The following is a 13,863-nucleotide window of genomic DNA, read 5'->3' as shown; positions in this document are numbered from 1 at the left end:
GAGATAGTGAGGGGAGATAGTGAGGGGAGATAGTGAGGGGAGATAGTGAGGGGAGATAGTGAGGGGAGATGGTGAGGGGAGATGGTGAGGGGAGATGGTGAGGGGAGATGGTGAGGGGAGATGGTGAGGGGAGATGGTGAGGGGAGATGGTGAGGGGAGATGGTGAGGGGAGATGGTGAGGGGAGATGGTGAGGGGAGATGGTGAGGGGAGATGGTGAGGGGAGATGGTGAGGGGAGATGGTGAGGGGAGATGGTGAGGGGAGATGGTGAGGGGAGATGGTGAGGGGAGATAGTGAGGGGAGATAGTGAGGGGAGATAGTGAGGGGAGATAGTGAGGGGAGATAGGGAAGGGAGATAGTGAGGGGAGATAGTGAGGGGAGATAGGGAGGGGAGAAATTTGATGCATATCACTCCCAGGTTAAGGGTTAATGGTGTTGGTCTCATGAAATACTAAACCTTATAAAGATAACTATTTGCTAAATATTTTGTCTTTTTTTCGTTAGTCCCATATTTCTTCATCATATTATTGTTCATGGAATACCAAGTTTTGATACCAAAGATGGTAAGATAAGAGTGTTATTTATCTGATATTTTTGTTTATTCCCAATAACTCCTAGTAAACAGAGTAAAGAGAAAGATCAATTTGGGAATAATTAGTTGATCCAACACTAAATTCTCTGAACTAACATTATAAGAATTGTATGGTTGACAGTAAGGAGAATTACAAATTTGATCTGGGATTTAAAGGGTTAATTGTTTATCAATGTGTAACTCTATTTATTTCACGGTTGCCTCTAGGCTGTAAGCCATTTCTTCGAGTATATGACGGGCTAAAACTCATTTACACCTCAGGAGTTTAGTAAGTTTTATTTACTTTATTAGGTGATCAGATATTCGAAACCATTTGGTGTAATTATTGTATGTGATCAATTTGTCTTCGTTCGGTTTTGTGATAAGGTGAATTTTTTCAATTTGCTTTCAGTCACGTGACGCCAGATATGGAAAGAATTTGTATCACCATTGAAGGAGGTCTTATACTGCATGGAGATGTCTTGGTAATTTGATATTTGTAATCATTAGCGAGAGGGAGCTATCTTGATGCAGTTTCAAATTCTCTTAACTTATTTACAAGGAAAAGTATCGCATCCAGAAGGGTGAATTGACAATTAGATCCCAGGAGTTAAAGGGTACAATGCTCTCATGATTGGGAGCCCCTTTAAAAGAAAAACCGAAGAATCCCAACAAACAATCAGAGCGAAGGACAAATATTGCAAAGACCCGCTAAGGACTCGGAGGTAAAAACAAACGAACTGCCTTAAGCGCGGGAAAACGCGTGTAACCTCGTCGCTATTGGTTTAAGCTTTGTACTGGATTGGGTGAAAGAATGGCGCGAATTATCTCGACCAATCACGGACCACAATAAATTAAAACCAAATAAACCATTCTGGATTCATTTTGACCCTGAATTGACTTTTTTTTTTTTAATGTAAGTCATCTTGTTTGTTTTCACAGATCAAGTGTTATCACAAGAACACTCTTTCGTCCGGTCGTGATATCATTTTTAGATGTCAGTTTCACACTGGCGCCGTTAGGGATTATGGCCTCGAGTTGGACAAGACTGAATTAGATGATGCTTGTAAAGGTATGTACCTCATGTTCTTAATTGGTCCTAAGAATACTCAAGCGCTTCGACACAGTAGACCCCCTCCCAAATGGCGACCAAAGTAGAGAATTTATCTTGAGGAAAAAATAAACTCTAAGACGGAAAGTAGGAATTGAATCAAAATTTTGCAACCTTAGACTTCAGAGGGAGGGCTTTTGCCGGGGATCTGGCGCTCATTATCAGTGTTACACCCATTGAAACCTCTCGAAGGGTAGCGTTACGTAAGGCCTCAATTTTTGGAGAAACACTCGTGCCGAAGCACCAACAACGAGGATTCTGCTCGCAGACCACGGAGTCAGTGTATTCCTTGTTCTTTTTAAGAGCCTCTGTCTTTATTCCCACCAACAGATAGAAGATTTCCAGACGGATGTAAAGTAGAATTTGTCTTTTCTGCTACGGGAAACTTTGTATCAGGTGAGAAAAACCTCTTCCATTCACAAGCAACGTCTCTCATTGTGTTTAAGTGAACACATTTTTCGCTTTTTCTCTTTTCACAAAAGTGACAATAATCTGAATTTTATTTTGTAGATATCAAAATCAACGAGAGATTACGCTCAATTATTAGACATTCGCTACATCCAGTGGAGAATCCTGACACTGTTCTTTACCCACTGGCTTTGGATAACTGGTATGACAGCAGTACGGATGGTGCGGTTTCATCAGCAGCAGGTGCAAGTAATGCGAAAGAAGGTAAAACATCTTCGTGGTACTGATGAAGTTTGTTAAATAGAAAGTTTTAGAGCATTTTTCAATTGAGTAAGTAAGGTAATCCCGGATTACTTTGTTTTTACTCAAAGTCGCTCTGTGATTGGTGCAGAAAACTCGCGCCACTCTCTCAACCAATCAGATGCGAAACTAAGCCACGAATTGGTCGCCCACGTTTTCCCGCGCTTTTGGCAGTCTGATTGTTTTTATTTTGAGTTTTCATAGGCTCTTTAACGTATTTTCCTCTCTTCTGATTGGCCGTGGTGATTACTTTGATTTTGGTTGCGACACTCAATCAAAAAGCGCTCTCACTTGACAGCAAAGCGTACCAGAGCTGCTTGTTAGTTTTCATTTGAATGGTCACACACAAGAGTTTCATTCAGTTACTTAAGAGTTTGAACCACTTTGCTCAGCGTAATAAACAACACCAAATGAAATTACTGCTCCGTAATTTTCATTTGATTGGTAACACGCCAGCATAATTTATTGAAAACTTGAATAAGCGTATGAATGAATTTAATCTTGGTCCAAAGGATCAAAACGATTTTTTTTAAGGATCCTGTTTTTTAGGACTCACTGACATAGGGAACGAATATTCAACAATTTCAAATAACTAATTTTGCTTGTTCATACAGAAACAGATGACATTTCTCAAAAGGGCTTGACATAACAATTTTCAAGAACGATTTATTTGAATGCGTCAGATTAAAAGAAAAATAATCTGCCAATAGTCAAGATTAACATATTATGAAAAACAATTGAGACTCAGTGAAAAAATTGTGATCAAATTCCTCCACGAGAAAGAAGAACCCCCCTTCATTTGCTTCGCAACCCAACGTGTTTCTTCGTGGCCCAGTTGGTAGTAGCGCCCGATTAGTATCGGAGGGGCATGGGTTCAGAGCTTGTCAAAGCTAGGATTATTTTGAAGATTCTTTTCTGCAATTGCTTAAATTGTAGCTCACTGCGAGGATTATTGATTTACATAATTTTTTTACTTGTTTCATTTTGTTATATTTTTAAAATATTGTTTTAGATTTTTTTCAAACGTAATTTGTATGCTGACATTCTATCGACGCCTGCTGGATTCTACAATTTAACTGACTATTTATCTGGTTTAGAGGGGTTCATTTGTCAGCCATTCGCTCAGAAAGTCACACGAATTTGTCAATAGGGGTTGCGACAATTCCAACCTTGTTATGTTATTTTGCCCTTTGTAAACGCAAAACGGGTTGCTCTTACAATAACCGCTGTTACGTGTATATGGTTGGGATACTTTGCTAGAGAAAAAAAAACCTGAAAATACGAGCTAAGATTTACTATTCATCGACAACTGTTTTGGCCTGCTTGCGGCTAGCTGTGGTACTTTCATTCTCTTCAATCACGACTTCACGTGGCCACTCATGTTTCCTCGCGCTCAAGGCAGTTAGCTTGTTTTCCTTTCATTTCCCATGAGCACCTTGTGATGTTTTCTCTGGCTTTGATTGGCCTATGTCCGAATGCCCTCCAACGTGCAGAGAAAAATATTACCGGAGTTTAGGGATTCGTATTGCGAAAGATACACCTACAATCGTGTCGATGATTTGCGGTTTGGAAAGAGCTGCAAGATCTTAGATCGACGAAGTGGTTTTGCTTTGTCGTGAGAGGCTACTAAAGAGTATTTGTCTTACGTTAGCAATTTACTTTTTAGTGTTGGACTTCTGTTCCCCGTTTCGTGTGGTCGTTATTCTATTTCAACAACCGAAAACCTGTTCTGGAACAGAGCACAACCTATTGCTCCATCAACCCTTGCTGCGAGACTTGAGCTGGTTTGTGCGCTGAATACAGCAACAGCAAAACTAACAACACTAAATAAAATAGTGTTTCATTCATTACATCATCTCTATTACTCAATAGGGAATTCTTTAATAGTTAAACTGCTCGGTTGGGAAATTCTTAGCTAACTATTGAATAAACTGACATATGTTCTTGACTATTAACCTCCGCTAAATTCTCTCGCTTCGTAATAGCGTTGCTATAATAGAATTGAAAAAAACTTCTAAGAAAGAAAATTGCTAATTTTCAATAAAATTTACATGAAATGAGCGATTTTCTTCAATCCGTTTTGAATGATACTTTTCAACTTTTAAAATATCACTTTGAAAAATCCTTTTTGTTTATTAATGTTTTAAATTGGAGTGAATTTTTTTTTGAACGCTGTCTAAATTGGAAGTATTATTTTCCAAGCGAATTTTACGTTCAACTTCTAAAGTTAAATCTACAAACAAAAATAAGGCCGATGGTGTGACTCTGACAGTCTGACAAATAAACCCCTTAAAATCTCAAGAATTCATTTATCTTTTTAACAACAATATTGTATTGCTATTTATTATAAAAAGCTTAGAAATTTTTGGATTCCACCAGGTGTTATTCTCTTACCAGTTTACCACGCTTAAGCAAGAATACTGATGAGAGAACTTTAATAGAGCTGTGTAAGTAATTTGATGATGTCACGTGACCGTTTGAACCGAGTTCTTTTAGGGTTTTGGCATTTTTGTTTGATTAAATTTTAGAGATGCGTCTTAAAGTCACTATTATTTCTTGAGCGTAGTAGCTGGACTAATGACGTCTTAAAAAGTTTGGTGGTCAAAATAAAGATTATACTTAGAATGACAGTAGTGAGTTTGCTGTTTTCATTTTAAATTTAAGTCATAACAATCTAAAATGATAAAATGGTTACCCGTGATTTTTAAATGTTCCACGTTATCTCCGCTTTATTCTTGAAATAAATTGTAGTTCTCGAGGATTTATATCACTGTATTCCTGAAATCAAAATATGGCTTTGCAATAGGGTTGAAAAGTAATTCTTCTTTTTTTTTTCCAAAATGTCAAGTCAGCTGTTTTCTTTTCTTTTCTTTTTTTTTTGCGGTGGCAGCTTTTAAGTGTAGAGCCCTGTGGGGTCTTTGGGGAAATGGGAGCTAGTCTCATACATAAATGGAAGGTGTTCGACGTGTCACTTCGAAGGGGGTGGGGGTGGGGGGGTAAATCACCGGTTTTTGTCTTGCATTGTTTATCAGCACAAACCTCGCGTAGCTGTTGCTGTTTAGTTCCTGTTAGGGCTCTTGGGAAGAAATTGAAACAAGCACCGTCATCCTGTTGATGCGTAGGTGGGAATTGACGAGCATAAGTGGTATCTATTATGGTCAAAAACGCTCCGGCCACACCCCGATTAGTCTCCTCTCGGAGTGTTACTAATACTTTCCGTGGAGCTTCCCTGTTATTTATGTAGTGAGTCTCTTCCCCCCCCTCCCCCCCAGCCCTAACCCCAACCTCCCTTTGGCCGCCTGGAAAAATCCCGTTGTCTCGAAAAACCTAGACCAACTCTCTATTGAAACGTTCCCATAAACAATCATCTCTCAAAATGTTTTCCCTTCGTGTTCATCCGCTTGATGACGAAAAATCCACCATACATTTAGGCATTCAAACATGGCAAAAACACACCGGGTTGTCACAAGAGTATTCCCAGGGAGAAATCGATTGTTTTTTCATTTTTTCCCTTTCCCCTCCCCCCCTCCCGCCCTTAACACTACCCTTGCGTTACCGTCCCTGTCGAGTTGATGTCTCTCTTGACTTGGTATCCCTGTTGGCTGTGCATTACCAGTGCTGTGCTCTCTTAACCTTCTGCTCTGCTGTTCAGAAAGACTTTTTTACGAAAAAATGTTATGAACCGAGGTGAACAAGACATCTCAAAAGCAAAGGGAATCGTGATTCGCAAAGTTGCCTGCGCTGAAAAACGAAGTTATGTGAGCAAACATTTCTTCATTTTATGGTAACCTTTCCAGTTCTGTGATTTATGGTCAGTGACCCTCGAGATCAATTTTAGATAACATGAAAGTGTTTTTGGCATAAGCCCAAACCTCTTAAACTGCCAAACACCGAGAGATCAAAAATAAATTTCTTGTTACCAGCTATCTCTTTGCACTGAAGAATAACGATGCCTCTATATAAAGTACGAGCAAAACCTAGTGCAAGTGTATTCTGTGCTAAGTTCTTTAAAACAGCCTTGAACTGAATGTAGGACGATCATTAACGAGAATTAAAATATTGATCAAGCGATTAAGTGATCTATAACCATCCATGCGTCTATCGGATAGAATAATTACTTTTTGATTATTGACTGTGGCACAGTTGATTTGACAAAGTGTAGCACTTGTATTGCTCAGCGTGTGGCTACGTCTATGAAGTGTTCAAGAGTAGTTACACCCGGAGATATCCACGCGAGCGATACCTTAACACCAGGTAAAGAATGGACTCCGTTGCTGTTTACTTATGTTTTTGTCTGTCTTTGATTTCTTGGTTCATTTCTGCACGACTGATTGTGATAATGAGTACAAGTTCCTCGAATACTTGCTCGGGAAAAGGTCGAGTACGCAGTAATTTTTTTTCGCGTCTTTTCATTGCGTTCAATATCGCCAGTTCGTTCTCCGTGTCCTTTTCAACGAAGATCGATACTGTATTTCAATCTCTTAAGAACTAATTTATCGATTCCTTTTTCTGTAGTGTATACTAAATGAGCACGAGGAATTGTATTCTTCACGTGTACGAGTAATTTCATGTTCATGGCGTTTTCATGTTTTTCTGTAATCCTGTAGCATCGGAGCATTCTGTTGATTGAAATTCATACATTCTGTTCGAAAAAGAGGTCGTTTTGAAAGCTTAAATTGATTTCGACGTGCACAATTCCACTCAAAGTGGTCGGTAAATGACGCTAATTTTTAACAGTAGCTCCTTTGGGTAGTTCGTTCCTTGGGGTTAATTTTCATTTGTGGTTTTCTTTCAAGTGTAACAAGGTGAATTTACATTGTAAACACAAGGTCTGCCTCTATGACTTGATAGCCGTTAAATCCATTTAGGAACTTCGAGTTACTCTGTTAATTTTCCAGAGCGTATCGAAATTTGCCTCTCCACTTGACCACAAATTACTTTTCGAATGTTTTGGGAAATATTTTTCATTTCCTAAGCGGTTTAATTAAATTTGGTTAATTTGTTAGATAAGTATCTCACGCAATAAATCATGTACGTTCATTTGTTGACCAGAAAGACAAACCAATGTAAGTTGAATCATAACTCGCCTGAAAGTTAAATGTTGATTATTTAACAGACGAGAAATCTGAGGCATTTAACAGTCCATTAGATCATTTGTTATCAGACGGAGCAATATACCTTAATGTAATCTTGTTCGTTCGTTACAATATACATAAGCTACTCTACGGTAAAATCATGATATATTGCGGTCAAAAGTTGAAGAAGATTTATGGCTTTTCTGCTTTAAGGGAACGACTTCCGTTGCATTCGACCCTTTGCATAATAATTGGACTTTGTTATTTTGTATGCTTTCTATTAATACAACCGCAAGAATTTTCTGCTCGACGGCTCGCATGTGACAAATCACAACCTCAGGCTCAACCACTTTGTTTACGAATCCTTTGAATTTGCTCAGGGTTAGGACAATAACTATGCATAAATGGTATTAAAAGTAAGAATTTCCTTGTTCTCAGAGATTGTGTGTTGTCGAGTATTGCGAAAAGATGAACTTTCCTAAGAGATATTTTTTAAGGTGGAGATGTACCGTTCAAACAAATAATGCGTTTGGTGGGAGGTAAACACTTCAGTCTTACATCACATGAGGGAGACAAATAAGAGGCGTATTCGTGCCAACTTGGAACGAGCCCAAGTACTCGACGAATATAAATTGTTTTTTTTTCCTGTAAACGTGTTAAAACTCGCAAATTGTTTTTCTTTTTGAACAAGTTTGTATTTTCAAGGCTATCGATTTACAATGCAACTAGTAGTATACTACTTGCCTGCATAAAAAGAACTCATTAAGTGGTCATATATGATGAATTTACCAGTCCCCTTTTAAAAACTATTTACAATCTACCTCACTGGCAGCTTTTGCTATACTGTAAGTACAAGTTGTAAAGAAAGAACAAGATAAATTGGCTTTCTCAACTGAAATGGTAATGTAAATTGGCCATTGTATGAAGTTTCCAAAGCTCAGTGACGTTGACAAAAAGCTAACGCTCGAAACGCCAGCTTTCGAAACTCTTAATAAAACCAAATGATCTTGTACAACTCCCCCCGACGCAGCGACACAGTTTCTTTAGAACTTATCCTTTAATTAACGAACAAGGGAAAAAAACTTAAGATAGACGTCATCAAAGAATGTTTCAGAATGCATTTGTAATAACCCATTCTTCAGACCTCACTTTATCTTTAAGGGAACTGACTGAAAACTGACCCTGAATGTTGGTACCGTTGAGAGATATTGTTAATTGTTTTTCTCTTTTTGCCTTCACGGTCTTCAACAAAGCGGTTCTTACATCGAGACAAGTGAACATACAGAAGTTCGTGCGCTTTGCAGACTAATTCTTAACATTGAATATGTGATATATATTTTTTAATTTAGACACCCACACTTGTGGTAATGCGTTACATACAAGTAGCCCACGTTTCACAGCATGTTGCCCGTTGGTTAATTCAATACACTTTCCGCATTGAGAGGAAACGCGTTGGTGGTGTTGAATAAAATTAATCTTGTCACATGGAAGTTTTTCGGATATTTAAGCTCATTTGATAAAAAGACACTTTTTGTCTCAACCAGGAACACAAAGCAGAACTCAGCTCCACCCGTGGCATGACGCGCCAGCATATCTAGTCAGCGAGCAAGCCTTTAGTATTAGCGCTTCAGCACGAGTGTTTCTTCGCCTGCGGGAAAGAATAATGCTTTAAACAACGCGAGCCGGCGAGAAATCTAGCTCTGATAGTGATGAGTTCCTGATCCCGGCAAACCTCTCCCCGACTTGCCTCAAGTCTTCCCCCGTGCTTGCAGGTCACTACACAGCAAGTGTCGTGGGAGTAAGAGCCTTAAATAATCTTTACATGCCTAAGATCTAGAAGCTAATTCCCCCAACCATACAACACATTTCTTTGTTGACCAATCCTGAGAATTGTTTTTTAATCGAGGCAGTATCTTCTAGTTGATAATAGTCTTAATTCTCATTACCTGTCTTCCTGACAGTGTTTGAAATTGTGGAGAGAATTGACATACTGAACATTTGCAGGAGTGGTTGTTGTTTTAGTTTTGTCACGTAGGGAGCTCTTTCGGGAAGGAGTGTGTTGCGTGACCTAGCTCAACTCTTCCTGGGAAGACTATCTAGGGAGGTAAAGTTCACCACACTGGTGAACATTACAACTATGAAGGGTAACATAGATCTGCACCTCACTATTTACTTTAAGCTGGTCATATTTGTCTAAAGAGCCCTTGCTAACAATAGAATAAATATGACTTTACATGCTTCTCCTCTGCATTAACAGCTAGTTTCTCTTAGCATTATTAACAGATTATGAGAACACAAGCGAAGAAAGAAAGAGGCATCATCATTTCGGGTGTACCGCTAGATTTCTGCGGCTAACATAACAGATGTTCTCAGTTATTAGAAAGACAATGAAGTTTCCGATCGGACAAGGTATGGGGGGTAAAACTAACGTAGAGAATAACAGTCCTGTTTTTCAGATGAAACGTTCGACAAAAACAATCAAATTCCAATCCACCTTAATAGACTGTCGCTTTACCACTGAGTGATCCCAGGAGTAATTAATTCGAATCCTTTGTTCACCTTTATTAAGCTCCCTCTGCTTGAAACAAACCGATGACAAAAAGAATCTTTTATCGCGATCTCTCTTTGTAACCATCCCACTGACTGTTTCTTGATTAAGAAAATTCTGTCCTTTTGATTTTCGTTTTTATCCCTCTTCGTCACGTTATGATGACGTATACTGGTCTGATATTTTTATTTAATGCACAAAAGATGTTTTATGTTCTGTTTGAACCTTTTATAATTAGAAGTTTAATTTGTGTATTTATTTGATTGTAATTGGGAGAATTCGTTGAAAAGGAAACACTCTTACGCTCGGAACAAAATGAAACAAAAACGTTCTTTTTGTTAAACAAAAATATTGTTTTGACTTTCGTTGTGTGTCGTCTCTTTCGAACTCCATTAGCAATCGAAATTTTCTTAACGATCGACAACAGAAAGAAAATTGTATTTTTAAAGTTCGATGATGGGTGCTTGATACTAGTTAAGCGATAAACACAATAACCTAAAGTCGTGTAGATAACACGCCGTATTTTACTATTGTTTCACTCTTTGTCTTAGAGATAACGGAATTATTTTCTTGTTTGTATCAATAAATTCCATTCCGATTCAAGATAACTTTGGTGAATATTTATTGCCTTAAAAATTGATATGTGCTCGAAATAACCTATCTCGATTTGATCTATCTGCTTCGTAACAGATGTTTGTGGCGAGCATTTCAAAGCTTGAGAAGTGTCATAAATTGTACCTTAATATGGAAAAAGAGTTTCTCAAAATAAAATGCCAGCATTTTGCGAAGGTTTATATTGTAGTTCAGGTTGGGGATTTTTAAAACGCTAAGTTTGATTGAAAAAGGTGTAATTTGGAAAAAATTATGGATAACTATGTTTGCCCGAGGCCTTTGGCTAATGGTATGTCTTTTGTTTGTCTTCAGTTTTGCATGTTTTTAATTCAGTAAACTTTACATACAGAATTTTCTAAAATACAGCCTGTTTTGTACTGTTATCTGCCAATATACGACAAGGAACGTTGTAGCATCCACAGATAAGTTGTTCGTGACCTCTTATATTGTCGACATGTCGCTAATAACTCTCGAATCAATTCTAGGGAGGTAGATATCATCACTTATTTCAAACATCAGCGTGTGATTTTGAACTGTAATGTGCGTGGAAAAATCGACTGTTTACTGACGTGATATCGATATCTTGCTGAGTTATTTACTGCTAACGCCAAGCAGGTGATAATTGTGGTCTGAACGACTCTTATTTACCGCAGAGGTCGACGGCATTTTTGATTTCATATGTTAATGACCCTCCAGGGACGATATGTGCAGTTATCACATACTTGAGCATTGTTATTTAATTAGCTGTGCGCTCGTTTGCATTCATCGCATATACTGTTCCGTGGTGGACACGATCTTGTCGTGTTTACCGTACATCCTGCCGTTAAAATATCGCTAATCCAGGTTAAATATCATTATTAGAAACTCGTTGTTGTATTCACAAAGTCATTCGTGAATTGACATTGGAATTAATCGACATAACGTGTGAAATATCAGAAATACAGCAAACAGACGGTCTGGACTTAATGCGACAAAGCTTGTCCTACAAGTCAGCTTACTGGTAAGACAGAATTTTCATTTATTTCTATTGAGTGTGCTTTGCTATCAAGTTTCGCTTTTAATCGACAAGTAAGAAAGTGAAGTTTCAATTTTATCGGAGTAGTTAGTCACCTTTCAACAACGATGTGCGAGCTGAAAAACTACTATGTTTTTTCACAATCGAAGAGTGTCGATGCATCTGCGCTTTCAATTTTCCTGTTTCTCGAGTGTTCTTAAAGGAAAATAGAAGGTACTAAATCTAACGTTTTAGTTATGTTTTTAATTGTCGAAAATGTAGCAGTCTCACGCCTAACAAGGGAGGTAAAACGTAATTACCTCGATAACCTCAATCAACTTCAAGTACATAATTATAAGACGCTATTGACCTGAAAACCTCATCTGTAACATGCAAATTTTGGAACCTTCTCAGGATCTCGTTGTTATACGAAATTCAGTGTGTCGGCGCATGCCCTAGAGGCTCCCTGCAGAGTTCGAAATCGACCCATTTTAGAGTGTAACCACCTAATTGAAACAACAAACTCTTTACTTTTAATTGTGTTGTACAACTTGGTTTTGTTTCGTTCATTGCTTTTTAAATATATTCTATGTAGCAGCGCGAGTTAATTTACAGTCATGATGTTTATTTACATTGCAAAGCTTTACTTGCGAAAGGACTCAGTTTGAAAGAACTGAGAGTTTCTATTAACTTGATTTTTGTTCAAGAACTTCAAGGTATTTGTGTAATACAGGTTTAATTTCTGAAAGTAATCTTTGCGTGATTAGAGCAATTTTCAAAGCAGTCCAGGATTGCTTTGATTTTGCTTCACTTCGCTCTGTGATTGGTCCAGAAAACTTGCGCCGCTCTCTGAACAAATCAGATGCCATTTAAAGCCAATCAGGACTTGGACGCCCGCGTTTTCCCACGCTTCAGGCAGTTTGGTTGCTTTTACTTTGAGTTCTCATTGGCTTTAAATGGTATTTTCCTTTCTTTTGATTGGCTTTATGATTACACGAGCTTTGGTTTTGGTTTTGTAACGCGTAATGGAAATGCGCTCTAACGAAGTGCAAGAGAACTTGTTTTACCTAAGTGTGATGATCAAAATGTTGAAATGAAAACTGCTTGTATAAGGACATTTTAGCGGCACAGTTCTAGTAATTTTGGCTTCTCAAAATCTTTCGAATAAGCCTTTTATTTGTGACTTTTCAAATGAAAGCCACCAAGTAATAATTTCATGCATCAGATCGCTCTCTTAATTTTTAAGTCTCTGGATGAAACCCAAATACGGATGATAAGACGATTCTGCTGACCCACAGGACACATGAGGGAAATTTCAAATCCTACGTTTACTCTGGGCGCTGTGGTTCTGTTTCCTCTCCGTTTTAGAGCGAAGTACCAAGCTTGTAATAGCTGTCGGATCAAAACGCCATGACTAACGAAGGTTGATGTCGACAAAAAGCTTTGATCGATCGATATCTCCCCGGGCTCTTTCGTACAACTTCCTTCATAAGTCATGTCAAACACGGTTGCATCCAAAATAACGGGCACTTTTTATTGAGCCGACAAATCGGGTCTCCGCTGCCAAAATAACTCTTCATGATGATCAGATGATCTGAAGTAGCAAAATTCGGAAAAACTATTTCAACAGACATCTCAGTATAGCTCCATTTCGCTCAAGGGAAAGGGTAGGTCAATGAGCTCAATATTAGAGGCAAGTGTTGTACGAACTGATGTTCTTACTGTTTCCTGTTTTTGAAAGTCACTTTTTTTCGTTTCGATGGTTGCTTTATTTTTTCTGGAAACAATTTGATTTTGTCACGGATTTTTATGTTTCAATAAGTTTTTTTTTTAATAAAAATGCAATACACATCGAAAAAATGTCACATGACCTTTCACCAAACCTAAGTTCGCCATTGAGGTGATGTTTGTAGTTTCCTCGGAAAGCAACGGCCAGTTTCTTCAGAGAAAGGTTAATTATTGTTTAAGGTAGTGTAACATTTTTAGCAAATTAACTAAATTATCTTGTCTTGCCGCAACACGGGTGAACGAAATGTATATCAGTATTTATTATCTCATCCTGACAAAGAACACAGACATTCCTAGATGAAGCAAAACAGGAACAATTTCAGATGTGTCAGCATTTTCGTCATCGTCTGTTTGCAGCTAAATCCAATTTGAAGTCACGACAATAAGGCTGTGTAAACACCAGCTTAGGGCCTACGGATTGCATTTGCTTTCCTGAAACTCAATGCCTTTTCGTTTT

At 38.2% G+C, this 13,863-nt stretch overlaps 1 protein-coding gene across 4 annotated transcripts in view; it reads left to right on the top strand.

The window, feature by feature from the left end:
• LOC131789445 (tensin-3) overlaps window positions 1–13,863 on the top strand; it is a 43,869-nt gene that overhangs the window by 13,122 nt on the left and 16,884 nt on the right. For all 4 annotated transcript variants that reach the window (XM_059106552.2, XM_059106551.2, XM_059106550.2 and 1 more), the window contains exons 15-20: window positions 504–562; window positions 799–859; window positions 983–1,055; window positions 1,513–1,642; window positions 2,012–2,077; window positions 2,192–2,353. In XM_059106552.2, the coding sequence (XP_058962535.2) occupies window positions 504–562; window positions 799–859; window positions 983–1,055; window positions 1,513–1,642; window positions 2,012–2,077; window positions 2,192–2,353 (551 nt within the window). The remainder of the gene's footprint in view (window positions 1–503; window positions 563–798; window positions 860–982; window positions 1,056–1,512; window positions 1,643–2,011; window positions 2,078–2,191; window positions 2,354–13,863) is intronic.

The sequence above is a fragment of the Pocillopora verrucosa genome, chromosome 13 (assembly GCF_036669915.1).
Source record: "Pocillopora verrucosa isolate sample1 chromosome 13, ASM3666991v2, whole genome shotgun sequence".
In the NCBI taxonomy this organism is placed as follows: domain Eukaryota; kingdom Metazoa; phylum Cnidaria; class Anthozoa; order Scleractinia; family Pocilloporidae; genus Pocillopora; species Pocillopora verrucosa.
Note: the sequence above shows the minus strand (reverse complement) of the source record. Positions and strands in the feature narration are given on the sequence as shown.